This window comes from Corticium candelabrum, chromosome 21, assembly GCF_963422355.1.
Source record: "Corticium candelabrum chromosome 21, ooCorCand1.1, whole genome shotgun sequence".
Lineage (NCBI taxonomy): Eukaryota > Metazoa > Porifera > Homoscleromorpha > Homosclerophorida > Plakinidae > Corticium > Corticium candelabrum.
In genome coordinates this window covers 382,920-396,798 of record NC_085105.1, presented here as the reverse complement: position 1 = coordinate 396,798, position 13,879 = coordinate 382,920, and the positions used below count along the sequence as shown (strand labels likewise).

Sequence of the window (13,879 nt, the reverse complement as noted above, 5' to 3'; positions counted from 1 at the left end):
TCATAGCGGCTGTTCTGATACCATACCGTTGTGTGTGTGTCACTGTGTATGTCGCTGTGTGTGTGTATGTCGCTGTGTGTGTGTGTGTGTGTGTGTGTGTGTGTGTGTGTGTGTGTGTGTGTGTGTGTGTGTGTGTGTGTGTGTGTGTGTGTTCATGTGTGTGTGTGTGTGTGTGTGTGTGTGTGTGCGTGTGTGTGTGTGTGTGTCGCTGTGTGTGTGTGTGTGTGTGTGTGTGTGTGTGTGTGTGTCGCTGTGTGTGTGTGTGTGTGTGTGTGTGTGTCGCTGTGTGTGTGTGTGTGTGTGTGTGTGTGTGCGTGCGTGTGTCACTGTGTGTGTCGCTGTGTGTGTGTGTGTGTGTGTGTGTATGTGTGTGTGTGTATGTGTGTGTGTGTGTGTGTGTGTGTGTGTGTGTGTGTGTGTGTGTGTGTGTAGCACCGTCCAGACGCAACGTTCTATAAAATACGTTGTACTCCTGTCTAGACGTATCCGTGCTATACTGCACTCTCTCGTGTAATATAATCCAAGCAGGCACTGGTATATAGGACACACTCGAACGATCAACTGATCAATCCTTACGCAAGTGCTACGTACACCAAGTAGTGAACTTGAACTAAGCTCTATATAAATAGACGATACACCGTACTACACAATACACAATCAATACTAAGCTAGTCTAGCAAATTCACAAGTTATATAGGCGCTACCTAATGACGTCAACTAACGTACGCTAAGTAGCTAGTGCGCTACACCGTTGCTACATTCCTCCCTCTTTATTCTAAAACACGTCCTCGTGAGTCAAAGTCAAGGTAACAGTAATCAACACAACGCTACGGTAAGTCTAACTCATATTCTTCTTGGTTCATCCAGCCAGGTGGTCGCCGATTTCGAAGAGGACGAACCGGATGTGCCATCTGTAGCTCTGGCTCCGGCTGCTCGACTTCATTGTCAACCTCCGGTGTACTTGCGTCGGACAGCTCAACAATCTCGTGACGGATTCCCAGTTCTCCCATCGCACGCTCATGGTCATTACGATCAGGCAATGGAAAACGTCGTTTAGTTGTCTGCTTGTTCTGTTGTTGAGTTGACATCAACTCTGGATCTTGCAAGTCCATGGGTCGTCGGTAGTGGTGTCTTAATCTGTTCAGATGGACTCGTTGCTGTCGACCTCCTCGTGTGTGAACAATAGAGACATTGTTGTCACTGTGGAGCTTCAGGATCTTGAACGGACCAGTATAGGGTTTTGACAACTTTGGTGATAGACCCCTCTTAACCGCCGGACTGTACAGCCACACATAGTCTCCTTCTCTGAACTTTGTTGTCTCTTTATTCCTTTGGTTAAAGACTTTTGCTTGCCTGTGCTGTGCTCTTGTTGTTTCTTCATTTACTATTTCTCGTGCTATTTGTAGTTTAGCTTTCAGATCTTTGCCAAATTGTGTTGTAGATTGCTCCTCTGGTAATGCTTTATCAAGCTCTACATCAATCGGAAGTCGTGCTCTCCTTCCAAACAGTAACTCGTGTGGACTTTCTCCAGTGGATGCATGTTTTGAGGTTCTGTATCCCATGAGTACTAAAGGTAGCCACTCGTCCCACTCGGTCTGGTTCCCTTCAACATACTTTGACAATGCCTCGATGAGCGTTTTGTTCATCCGCTCCACTAGTCCATCACATTGAGGATGATAAGAGGTGGTTCTAGTCTTCTTCATCCCTAATAGCTTGCAGACTTCTTGCATCACCCTTCCTTCAAAATTTGCTCCTCTGTCACTGTGGATGATTGCGGGCACTCCATAACGACAAATAACTTCTTGGACGAGAACCTTTGCCACTGATTCTGCTCGTTGGTCAGGAAGCGGGAATGCCTCCACCCATTTGGTGTAGTAGTCGGCCATGACTAGGATATATTTATTCCCCTTGTTACTTGTTGGTAGTGGCCCTACAAAATCCATGGCCAACATTTCCATTGGACCTCCAATAGGAATCGATTGCAAGTCAGCTTGTATTGGATTCTTGGGCTGCTTCTTCCTGGCACACTGTTGACACGTGTGAATATAGGTCTGGATGTCCTTAGTGTATCCTGGCCACCAGCAAATCTCCGAGACCTTGTCTATTGTCTTGTCGACGCCAAAGTGTCCACCTTGGTCGTGCAGACTATGTAACACCTTGGGAATCAAGCATCTTGGGACCACCAGTCTTGGACTGTCGTCACCTCCTTGAGTTGGGGCTTGTGGTCGATACCGGTACAAAATACCATTTTCTATTGTGAGCTGGTGCCACACTTTGCGAAAAGCACACAACTGCTGACTAGTACGCCAAGGTCCTCGTACGGGTGGATGATCAGGGAAATACTGGAGTACTTGGGAAATGACTGGGTCGTTCTCTTGCATCTCAGCCAATTCGGATCTTGTCCACGTGGGGCATAGTCCAACAGCATTGGCTGACTCAACCACGGGTGTTGAGATGTCTTCGAATCGATCATCGAGCGTGGTTCCTTCTTGGACTTCCTCCTGCTGTGCAATTGGTGTGTGGCGAGACAATGCATCTGCATTTGTATTCTGTCGACCTGGTTTATGTTGGATGGACCAGTCAAACTCACTCAGGTACAATAACCATCTTGCTAAACGTCCTCGTGGTTCCTTGATGGTCTTAAGCCACGTTAACGGACAGTGGTCTGTGATCAACACAAATGATCTTCCAAATAAATATGGCCTGAAGTGTCCCACTGCCCACACCAAAGCAAGGGCTTCTTTCTCTATAGTAGAGTAGTTAAGCTCTGCTTTGTGCAGTACTCTACTGGCATACGCAACTACATACTCCTTCCCCTCATACTTCTGAGAAAGTATTGCACCAAGACCATGGTTACTTGCGTCCGTCGTCAGGGTGAATTGAACATCGAACTTGGGGAACGCAAGAATGGGAGCAGTAGTCAGCTTTGTTTTCAACTCATTGAAGGCTGCCTCACAGTCTTCACCCCAGTAAAATCGAGTCGCACGTCGCTCTAGGTTAAACAGAGGGTTTGCAATTGTCGAAAAACCCCGTACAAACCGTCTGTAGTAGCCTACTAACCCCAAAAAGCTGCGCACCTCAGTCGCATTTGTAGGCCTTGGATAATCACGAACTGCTTGCACCTTGCTTTTCTCTGCCTCTAACCCTCTTCGAGACACGATGTGTCCTAGGTACTGGACACTTGACCTCGCAAAACAGCATTTCTTAGGCTTCAGCTTGAGGCCTGCATTGCGTAGCCGATCAAAAACTCCTGAGAGCCTAGTGATATGTTCCTTGAATGTTTCTGAGAAAACAATTATGTCATCTAGGTAAACCAAGCAATGTTCCCACTGTAGTCCAGCTAGCACATATTCCATTAGCCGTTGGAAGGTTGCAGGGGCATTGCACAACCCAAACGGCATTACTGTAAATTCGAAATGGCCCTGTGGTGTCGAAAAAGCTGTTTTCGGTCTGTCACTCGGGTCAACCTCAACCTGCCAATAACCGCTGGCCAAATCTAATGTTGAGAAGTATTGAGCTCCTCCCAGGGAATCTAGTGTCTCATCCACTCGAGGTAGTGGATAGGCATCCTTGATGGTGATACCGTTTAAGGCCCGGTAATCAACACAAACTCGATAACTGCCATCCTTCTTTCGCACTAAAATAACAGGAGAGGACCAAGGACTAGCTGATGGTGTGATAATCCCATTTTGTAACATGCCTTGAACTTGTTGCTGCACCAATGGCTTTAGTGATTGCGGCAACCGATATTGTCGTTGCTTGACAGGATTATGTTGTTGGGTTGGTATGGCATGTTGAACGATGTTGGATCTCCCCACATCTCCGTCTCCTTGAGAAAATAGTTCTCTGTTATCTAACACAAGCTTGTCCAGTAGGCCTCTCTCGCCTGGGGCCAAACGAGTTGCTGACCAATCAAACTGCTTGAGGAATTCGAAGTCGTCCTTCTTCTCATGTGAGGTCGGGTTAATAGTACAGCAAGAATCTGTCTGAATACACTGATCAACAGGTACAAGAGTGCCCAATACCGTCCCCTTGTTGAGACACCTTGAACCTTGCATAAACAGTAGCTGCACTGGGCTTCTTGTACTTGATTCAGGAACCAATACTCTGGCAATCAAAGCACCTGTACTGTCCATTAGCGTTTGGTTTGGCTCCAGCATTTGAGTAGTCGTAGTTGAACACTGCTGCCCATCACTATTGATTATTGTTGCCATGGTAACCACACATTCCATCCCTGGTGTCTGTACTTGTGTCTCCAAAACCAAACTACACTTCTGTACATCTTCATTCCGTTCTTCTGGTACATCTCTCTTGAGTTGCAGAGACCCTCCTATCCAATCCAGACGTCCTCGTTTCAGATCTACTATCATTCCATGATGGAGTAGAAAGTCAGATCCCAATATGGGTCCTGTATCTGTGGGCACAACCATAAAACGATGCGGAGCTACCCAATGGTCTAAACCGACCAGCAAATCGACCTCCCCCAATACCTGCAACCTGGTTCCGTTGACCGCCTGTAAATCTACATTAACCGAACACGGAAGTAGCGGTTTTCCAACCACCATTGATATAGGGACCAACGATACAGACGCGCCAGTATCAATAAGGCACGGACTCTCTATTCCATTCACAGTACCGCAAACCACTAACGATTTAGCCATGCCATTCACCTGGTAAAACCTCCCTTGACTGTTTCGGTTAGATGTCTGTCCTGTTGTGGGCAGGTGGTTACCGCGGCGATCGATGTCTCTTGATGATGCCATAGATCGTTGGTCACGTCGGTCACGTCTCTGGTCACAATCACGAGCCATGTGGCCTTGTCTACCACAGACAAAACATCCTCCTCCGCGTGGCTGTGTGGACCTCGACAATGGACAATCGCGTTGCAGATGTCCTGGCCGATTGCACTTGTAACACAATCGCTCACCACTTCCGGGTTTGGTAGCCGGACGTCGTCCAACTGGGTATGCATATTGAGTAGGTTGCCCTTGAGACGTTGATTGTTGTTGCTGTAACTCCAATTGTTCCAGTCTCTTCTCTAGCTTCGTAATGTACTCGTCTTTTGTTGACTTCCACGGAGGTGGCGGACATCTCCCATCGACGGCATTAACTACCGCCTGTAATCCTCCGGTTGTCTTACGCCGATCACTCAACAGCATCAACTCTTTCGCCCTTGTAATTGTGGCTTCCAGCGTGGTTTCTGCGTGGAGTTCTAATTCATGACGAACGAATTCAGGCATGCCTTCTATAAATCTGTCGGTTAGCTGCTGTTGCCGAATAGCGGCTGACAGTTCCGGGTACGCCTTGTCAATCAGTCGCTCCAGCTCTCCTGCGTAGACTTCCATAGGCTCACCAGCTTTCCAGTTGCGGTCTTTGAATTGACGCGTAGACAGTCGCCGCCGTTCTGCCGTTGGTGGTGAGAACACTCCCTTGAGAGCTGTGCACAAGTGTGCATACGTATCTTTTTGCTCTGCGGTAAGACGATCGTAAACCACCCAAGCACGTCCTTTCAGATACGTCGGTAAGATCTTTTGTTTAGTCCCACCATCTTCTGTATTCCAGCCATTAGCATCCGCGCACAAGTCAAACTTCTTCAGCCATTGTTCGATATCACCGTCGCTAAACGAATCGGGAAGAGAAACTATCCGGCTGCCAAGAGAACGCGGATTGTGCGGTTGCTGGTGTTCCTGTTCCTGTCCTTGCTGCGCCATTAGTTACCGTACCACAATTCAAAGCACCAGTATACCACAACTGTGGGCAACGATACCGCAATTCAAAGTATGGGTACCGCAATTCAAAATATAGGTACCGCAATTCAAATCAACGGTACACACTGTAATGCGATAGTATACACGTACAAGCAAAGACACTTTCTTACTATCACTTCGGCAAATGCTCCTATCGTTGTCAGATCCGTACTCGATCACTTCGGCAAAATGCTGCTGTATCGCTGATAGATCCGAACTCCTGACACCAAATGTAGCACCGTCCAGACGCAACGTTCTATAAAATACGTTGTACTCCTGTCTAGACGTATCCGTGCTATACTGCACTCTCTCGTGTAATATAATCCAAGCAGGCACTGGTATATAGGACACACTCGAACGATCAACTGATCAATCCTTACGCAAGTGCTACGTACACCAAGTAGTGAACTTGAACTAAGCTCTATATAAATAGACGATACACCGTACTACACAATACACAATCAATACTAAGCTAGTCTAGCAAATTCACAAGTTATATAGGCGCTACCTAATGACGTCAACTAACGTACGCTAAGTAGCTAGTGCGCTACACCGTTGCTACATGTGTGTGCATGACAACCACAAAACAATGGATAAACAGCCAATCACAAACCGTCAATGTTCACAAGTATGTCATCAGAACAGTCTAATTATCGTTTGCAATTACAGGGTTTTGTCGAAATGAACAACTACATGTATATGCATTAACATCAGCAACAGCTAACGAAAAAGTAATTATAGTTAGTTGACATGATGAGGTCTTACAACTACTGCTTAATCTTGACAAACCTTTGACAAGTAATTGTCTGTCAGAATCTACAGATACCTGTGTATCTACATACTTACATACCTACCTACCTACATACTCTTGTTGGAGATACATGTATGGGTTAGGGGCACCAGCCCCTCAAAATCACCAGGGGATCAAACCCGAGTACTTCCGCTGACCTCTGCCTGAGTTGTTTTTAAGCAGACTTCCATGTATATTCCTAGGTGTGCACGCTGACTAACTGAAGTATTACTACACATAGGAAAGATGCACTTACGGTTCCTCAATATGACCCAAGTCAATCTGCATGATGTCCATGCAAAGTCAATCATCAACCTTCATAATACTTGCCATTAGCTCGATTGACTGACTGACTGACTGACTGACTGACTGACTGACAAAAATAATCATTACACACAAGCTTTTGTTACATACAAAACACTAAAGTTAAAAATATTATCCATGACAGTTCAAGTCAGTACAATCACAGCAAACTGACTGACTGACTGATGATAATTTGTTAGACACAAACTTCTACGTACAGAACACTAAAAGTTCAAGACAGTAGAAGCACGGTCTCAGCACTGATGGACTAACTGATCAAATTGATGAGAGACTACTAGTACATTTTATTAATTCTTTTGTGCCAATAGATTCAACTGAAGGAGAGAAACATGATGAGAACTTACGACTACTGCTTAATCTTGATAAACCCTTGACAAGTAATTGTCTAACAGATTTTACACATACCTGTGTATCTACCTACCTACCTACCTACCTACCTACCTACCTACCTACCTACCTACCTACCTACCTACCTACCTACCTACCTACCTACCTACCTACCTACCTACCTACCTACACCTACCTACCTACCTACATCATAGTGGTTCACTGGTTTCAGTGGAGACACTTTTATGTAGTGACTGCTTGCTCTCTATGGGAAGCAAGGCCTGAATTAGAGATGTGTGTAGGACAATGAAGCCTGAGAATATTACCAACAGACGATATTGTAAAATATTGTACAACACTGATACATACAGTTTTTCTTTGTATTATAGGAGTCTGTGCGACTCCACCAAAAACGTACAAAATTTACAACAAATCACTCTACTCACAAAACACTACAAAATCTAATCATGGTGTTACAGACTCAACCAATGGTACCCAAAACTTATAAACCAACAGTGTCTTATACACGCAGACATACATACATTTATACATACATGCATGCATGCATACGTATACCCTTATACCATGGTCACAAGACGTGCGACCAGTCACCAGTGCTTATTTAGATGGAGTATATGAAATATTGTACGGCAAGTGTGCAAGAAGTTCCGGTTAATATTGCACTCTCACTTATCATATACACATCACATAACCATGGTATAAATTACTTATTATATGATTAGCATGCTATATGGCTTTTAGTAGCAGCAGGGTTTTAGACCTTGATAACCATGCCCCTCATGCTTTAAAAAGCCATATACTGTAGCATGCTAATTACACAATAACCTATACATACATACCATATTTCCTTGAATAATAAACTGTACTCGAATATAACTGAAGGATCTGATCAGTTTGAAATGATAGTAACCCATGTTTGAACAGTAACCCATGCCTTGGAGCCGAAGACTGGTATCCGACATTGTTCACACTCATTGTTTAGTTTGCCATTTGCCAAGAACTGTCCACAAAGAGAAAAAGAGATCTGAAAAATTGAATATTGTGAAGGAAGGTAGAGCATCATCTCTGAACAATGTGTGGCAACAAAATACAAAATCGACAAACAGAACCTTCGTCAGTGGATAAAAAGAAATTCGAATGAATCTACATAAAAATGAAAACAAATGAGTGGAAAAGGCATAATAACAGATGTTGAAAAATAGTAAACCTGTGCTTGAATAGTCACCCATGGAGCTAATTAGGTTGAAATAATAGTAACCCACGTGTTAATATTTGAGGAAATATGGCACATACATGCATGAACACACGCACACGCACACACACACACACACACACACACACACACACACACACACACAACATATATACCCTTTACACGCATGCATACTTGTATACTGTGCAGACATACATACTGCACACATACCTACATGTATGCATTAACATATTACCTCTCTTGACACAGACAACAAACCACATTATTGTAAGAAAAACTAGGCTATTATGTTCCATACAATTACATGTGTTGCAGCAGATGATCATTCACTAAAATCAGACAAAACAAACTTTGCAAAGAATAAAGCAGTATGTGCACCTACTGAAAATATCATTGTTCAGGGTAAGTTCTCAAAACACTTCTCTTATTGTTGAATGCTAAGTAACATTCATGCTGTTTAATACATTGTGTCCGCTGATGAATAGTTTTCTATATTGACAGAGCCAAGAAGTGTTACAGTTAGTGAATCACAACCACTCTCTCATCCATCAGAAACTCGATCTCTCATCCGAAGCAACTACCTCTAACTATGACAAACGAAATTTACAAAATCTCCAAATTGAGTTTTAACCAGAGGCATTAATTGCATTGATTTGAATACTCTACTTACTTACAACCTCATTCAATTTAAGTGATCAGCATATCTGATAGTAGACTCTGTACCTAACAGTTTCACAAGCAACTAAATGCAAGCACCATGCCAGCTAGTTCTACACTAAATTTTTAGGCACAACAATCAGCATATCAACAGACTGTATATGGAACTACCTACAGAGTAACTATTTAATCAAGAAATAGAATTAAATGACGTGTTAGAAAAAATGATTAATTTTGGTGGTGTATGTGCAATGCTGACTTGACTTGTTAATTAAGCATTGCTAGTGTGGAGTTTTCAGTATCAGTTAAACTTGCATGCATGAGTTGTGAAAAAAGGGCTCAAACCTGGGATACCTGCTAGCTTTGCCTGCATAATTAGATGTCCAAGGAGAATATTATATTCCTAGTTGCCTTCACCCTACTGTTGAATTTGGCAATGCAATGAATTTGATCATTCTGATCCTTAAACAATGTACAGTACTCACAGAACAAATACCCTTACTCACTGTAACAATGTTACTGAGTGACTATATTCTGCACATACCCCTGATGCACATAATCACTGAAATACTGTAATATCACTGCTAAGGATGAAAGGAAATCAAATGATACTGTTTCTAGGTATTTTAATGCCTCCTATTCTTCGAAAATGTGGCCATCCAAAAGGCCATGAATTAACTGTGATTGGTTTACCGGCTAAGAAGAAAGCAAAGTCAGGAAAAGTACAACCATTCATTAAGTTACACACATCATTGAAAGAAAGAGGTATTCACATGTCCATTTACTTGCTTATAATTAAGGCCTTGTTCACGAGGTGCTTTTGCATACTTTGCAGTCATGTTAGCATGGTTTGTTGATGACAATATAGCAGCTGCTGCACTACAAAATCCCAAGACGCTGATCGATGAATCAGACATCGAAGTTCAGCAAGAAAACATCTCTAATGCAGTCCTTGATGACAATGTTGACTTGCACATAATTCGAAAGTTTTTCACCAATGATGCCTGGCTACTACTTACAGATGTTGTCAAGCAGAAACGTAAACATTGCAGTTATGTTTGCCAAGTTTGCTTTCACAACTTGAATGAGGAAGCATCAATTTTGTGTGACCATTGCCTCTTGTGGTCCCACATGAGTTGTGTTGGTCTTAAAGAAAGACCCAAATCAAAGTGGTGGTTTTGCCAAAGCTGTCACAAAACTAGCAAATAAGATAAACTGGCTGTAGAAGCAACCGTTGCTATGTAAAATTAGACACGTGTCTGTATTATGTGCAAGCTATGCAGTGTTGTTTGACTATATATTAAGAGCAAGATCTGGCAGAGCAGATGACAGAATCATGTAATGCTATTTTACCAGTATCTTTTTACTCTCTTCAAACCACAGTGACATAAGAACTAAAACGATAATCTACCTACCTATGTATGCACCTGCATACCTACCTAACTATCTACCATATAACCGGTAATTACTGCAATTTGAGAATCTAGACAAAAGTTTTAGCTGCAAATTAAATTTCTGCATTCCAACCAGGAAGACAGTTACTGGTACACACATCTACACATGCATGTACATGTGTCGCAACATGACTCCTGGGACTCGAAGATAAGCATAAATATTTGCAAATTCTATTTGTGCACTCCATGAATCTGATTTCTTCACAGAATTCGCAGGAATATCATGATCACAGAAATAACCGGTTATACAGCACATGCATATAGGATACCTAACTAACTACAAATCTCTAAAGTGAAGTTCAACAACTACATAGCAATCAATTATTAACTAGCTAATAAAGCCAATATATTTAGCTTAGACAGTCAACAGTCACTGATTAATTAATTAGTACATCTATTACTACAATCAGTCATACAAAAAAACAGCTTCTAACTCTGTCGCACCATGTGAAATACATTCCGAAATTTGTTCTTTGTATTCAGATTACGTGAGAGTCGGCTTCCGTAGTCACGCAACGAATACTTCAAAACTAGGTGCTCCTTCTATTCTATTGAAAACGACTAGACTAGCTATGCCGGCCGGGTTGTTCGTAGATGATGCTAGCTTGTCGTTTTCATTCTGTGTGTGTGTTGGTTTATCTTGTATCTCTGGTAAGTAGTTAGTGCTTGAGAATGCATGGACCAGTCAGAGTTGAATCTAGAGCTTTCGATTTCGTAGTCTGACTTGCGTTTTAGTTGCACTTTTGCAAGTCAAAAAATCACACCTATAGCTATCACTAGCTAGACATCTGAGTGTCAAAATGTCAGGTCTAGATAGATGAGATCTCGCCTGCTTGCTACTAAATTGCAGCATGTGTACCACTTGGAAAATAGTGAAAACCGGAAAAATGTGTTGTAATGGTACTCTTTCATCTAATTGTGATTGTGCAGGTATTCCTCAGCTATCAAGGCGGTGTGTCGGGTAAGATATCCTACCTTACTTTTCCTGTTACTGTCCTGATGGTAATTGAATTAAGCTCCAGAAAATAGTTATGGCTGAATACATTTAGTACATGGTATATGTGGCTTTGTAATTTGTGCATTCATAGGGTTTGGTTATTAACTTAATATAGCTAGCTGGAATGAAAACTTAATTGTTATGGAAGGAAGAGTTTGTGAGTTGTCATGACGAGAGCGGATGTGATCAGTGTGTGTGTGTGTGTGTGTGTGTGTGTGTGTGTGTGTGTGTGTGTGTGTGTGTGTGTGTGTGTGTGTGTGTGTGTGTGTGTATGCCTGTTGTGTTGCTTATAGCATGTACGGGTTTACAAGAAAACGAGACACTTTCACCGCCATCTGTGAACAAACTTGAGTGTTTTCATTGCCAGATGCTACAGATGGCTTTCTTGTCACTATTTCAGCAACTGGAGTAGGTGAACCATCAAATTATTGCCGTTTATTCAACAGGCAACAGGTCTGGTTGTATTGGCATATATATGCTGCATGTTGTGAAGACTGTCATTATGCTGTGTTTTCGTGCAGATCACACAAACATTGGGAATTCTGTCTTCATCAGAGAGCCAAAACTATGTCATTTATGTCAGTGTACTGTAATGTGTAGATGTGTGTATGTATTTATGTATATATTGAGGGTGATGCCGCTCTCAATTAGAGCTAACACATTATATCGTCCAGAAATTGGTTTTTGCACATGGTCAATCAACCAACTGTAAGCAAATTGTGTTTATGTGACTACTTGGCAATAATAATTTTATTAATTAATAAGTTTCATCTTTCATCTTTTTACACAAACCATCAAAAAATGCTACAGAATGAATACTACACACACAGACACACACACACACACACACACACACACACACACACACACACACACACACACACACACACACACACACACACACACACACACACACACACACACACACACACACACACACACACACCAGTATGGAGTTTACATTAGATTAGTGGTGTATATTAATTTTTGTATGTCTTCAACTTGTGTTTCCAGCATTTCTTTAATTATGTTTGTTATTAATGTCTGGCTTGCATAGTGATAGATAGTTGCTTTACAGAATCTTTGTAAAGGCACAAAGGCATAGATACAATTCTGTTAATTTTGACTCTAAAGTGAACTTTAGAGTCAAAATTAACAGACTGCTGTTTATCTATTTATGGTGAAATATGTTGGTGTTTGTATGGGTCTATGGCACAAGTGGAAACCGTTCTAAGAGCCACAATAGATTCAGTAAAAGAATTGATTCCAGTAGCTGTCCACCACGTAAGCTATGTATTGCAATATATTGCAATACATGCATTGTAGTTCTCATCCTCAAGAACAATTGTTTGTGTTGAATAGCGTGCTCAGTGAATGATCCCTTGTTGTCAGGAGATATCAGTCAGCATGTGCATATGCATAACAATTTATTTTTGGTGTATAATATGTGAAAGTACATTTGTTTGCAATACAGCTATTGGCAAACCAAACTTGTACATATCAAATGGCACAGTTCATGCCAGACTTTGTATTTATACAAGCATTCCTATCAACATAAATGATGACCTTACAATATCACACGTGATATTGTCTGTCGGACAATGCTGTCGTCGACGTCATTGCTATTGGAATTCACCAAGTAATGAGAGTCCATTATATCCATCAGGAGTAAGAAGATCAAACTTTTGTTGTTGGTGGTAACCATCAAATTGTCTGTTTGTTAGAGACATTTGATAGACTGACCAGTTCCTGATTGTCCTGATCATAGTTGTGATTGTGAATTAAGGGAAGGGTCAATCATTGAGTTTGACGTACTATAATGTGTCGTCACGAGGATGTGGCAACTCACTGAAGTTGATATGTTGTAGGTTTGTAGATCTCCACATGAAAATACTTGCCGTCAAACTAATCTGACCATTCCAGTCACCAGCAATCCAAGTACAAGTATGTCAAGTTGGAAGATTGCAGTACCTGTTACAACATTACTGTTTATCATCCCTATTATTGTAATTGTCATTGTGGTGAGATCTCGAAGATCATGTCAGGTACATCATGTACCAGGACCAGATCAGAAACATGTACTTACTAAGGACCAGAAACAGACGACATTGTCAACCGTTTGAGAGGTAATTGAAATGATCATATGTACAGTTTGCCTTACTGCAAGATGAAAGTTGTTGGACACCTGCACTGATGACATAGCTGATGAATTTGCCATGTGACTATTGATCGAGCATTTGTCTTTAAAGTACAAACACAGGCTAGACTGTTTCTATGCTGTAACAGCCTTCAGTAGTAGAAGGTCAATCATTCAACTGTTGTGGCAATTATAACTAATCGTGTATTATG

The 13,879-nt window shown here is 42.0% G+C and overlaps 1 protein-coding gene across 1 annotated transcript; it reads left to right on the top strand.

Annotated features, from left to right (window-relative positions):
• Positions 1 to 8,638: 8,638 nt before the first annotated feature.
• Positions 8,639 to 10,397, top strand: LOC134196908 (uncharacterized). Its single transcript, XM_062666126.1, has 3 exons — positions 8,639 to 8,824; positions 9,701 to 9,844; positions 9,915 to 10,397. Exons 1-3 carry the CDS (start codon positions 8,710 to 8,712, stop codon positions 10,286 to 10,288), a joined length of 633 nt encoding a protein of 210 aa, XP_062522110.1. The 5' UTR covers positions 8,639 to 8,709; the 3' UTR covers positions 10,289 to 10,397.
• Positions 10,398 to 13,879: the final 3,482 nt, after the last annotated feature.

Excerpts from the sequence above, each read along its gene's own strand:
- LOC134196908 (XM_062666126.1), top strand. The coding sequence starts at position 8,710 with ATGTTCCATACAATTACATGTGTTGCAGCAGATGATCATTCACTAAAA. Across the intron at positions 8,825-9,700 it reads TGAAAATATCATTGTTCAGG|GTATTTTAATGCCTCCTATT; the intron begins GTAAGTTCTCAA and ends TACTGTTTCTAG. Across the intron at positions 9,845-9,914 it reads CACATCATTGAAAGAAAGAG|TCATGTTAGCATGGTTTGTT; the intron begins GTATTCACATGT and ends CATACTTTGCAG.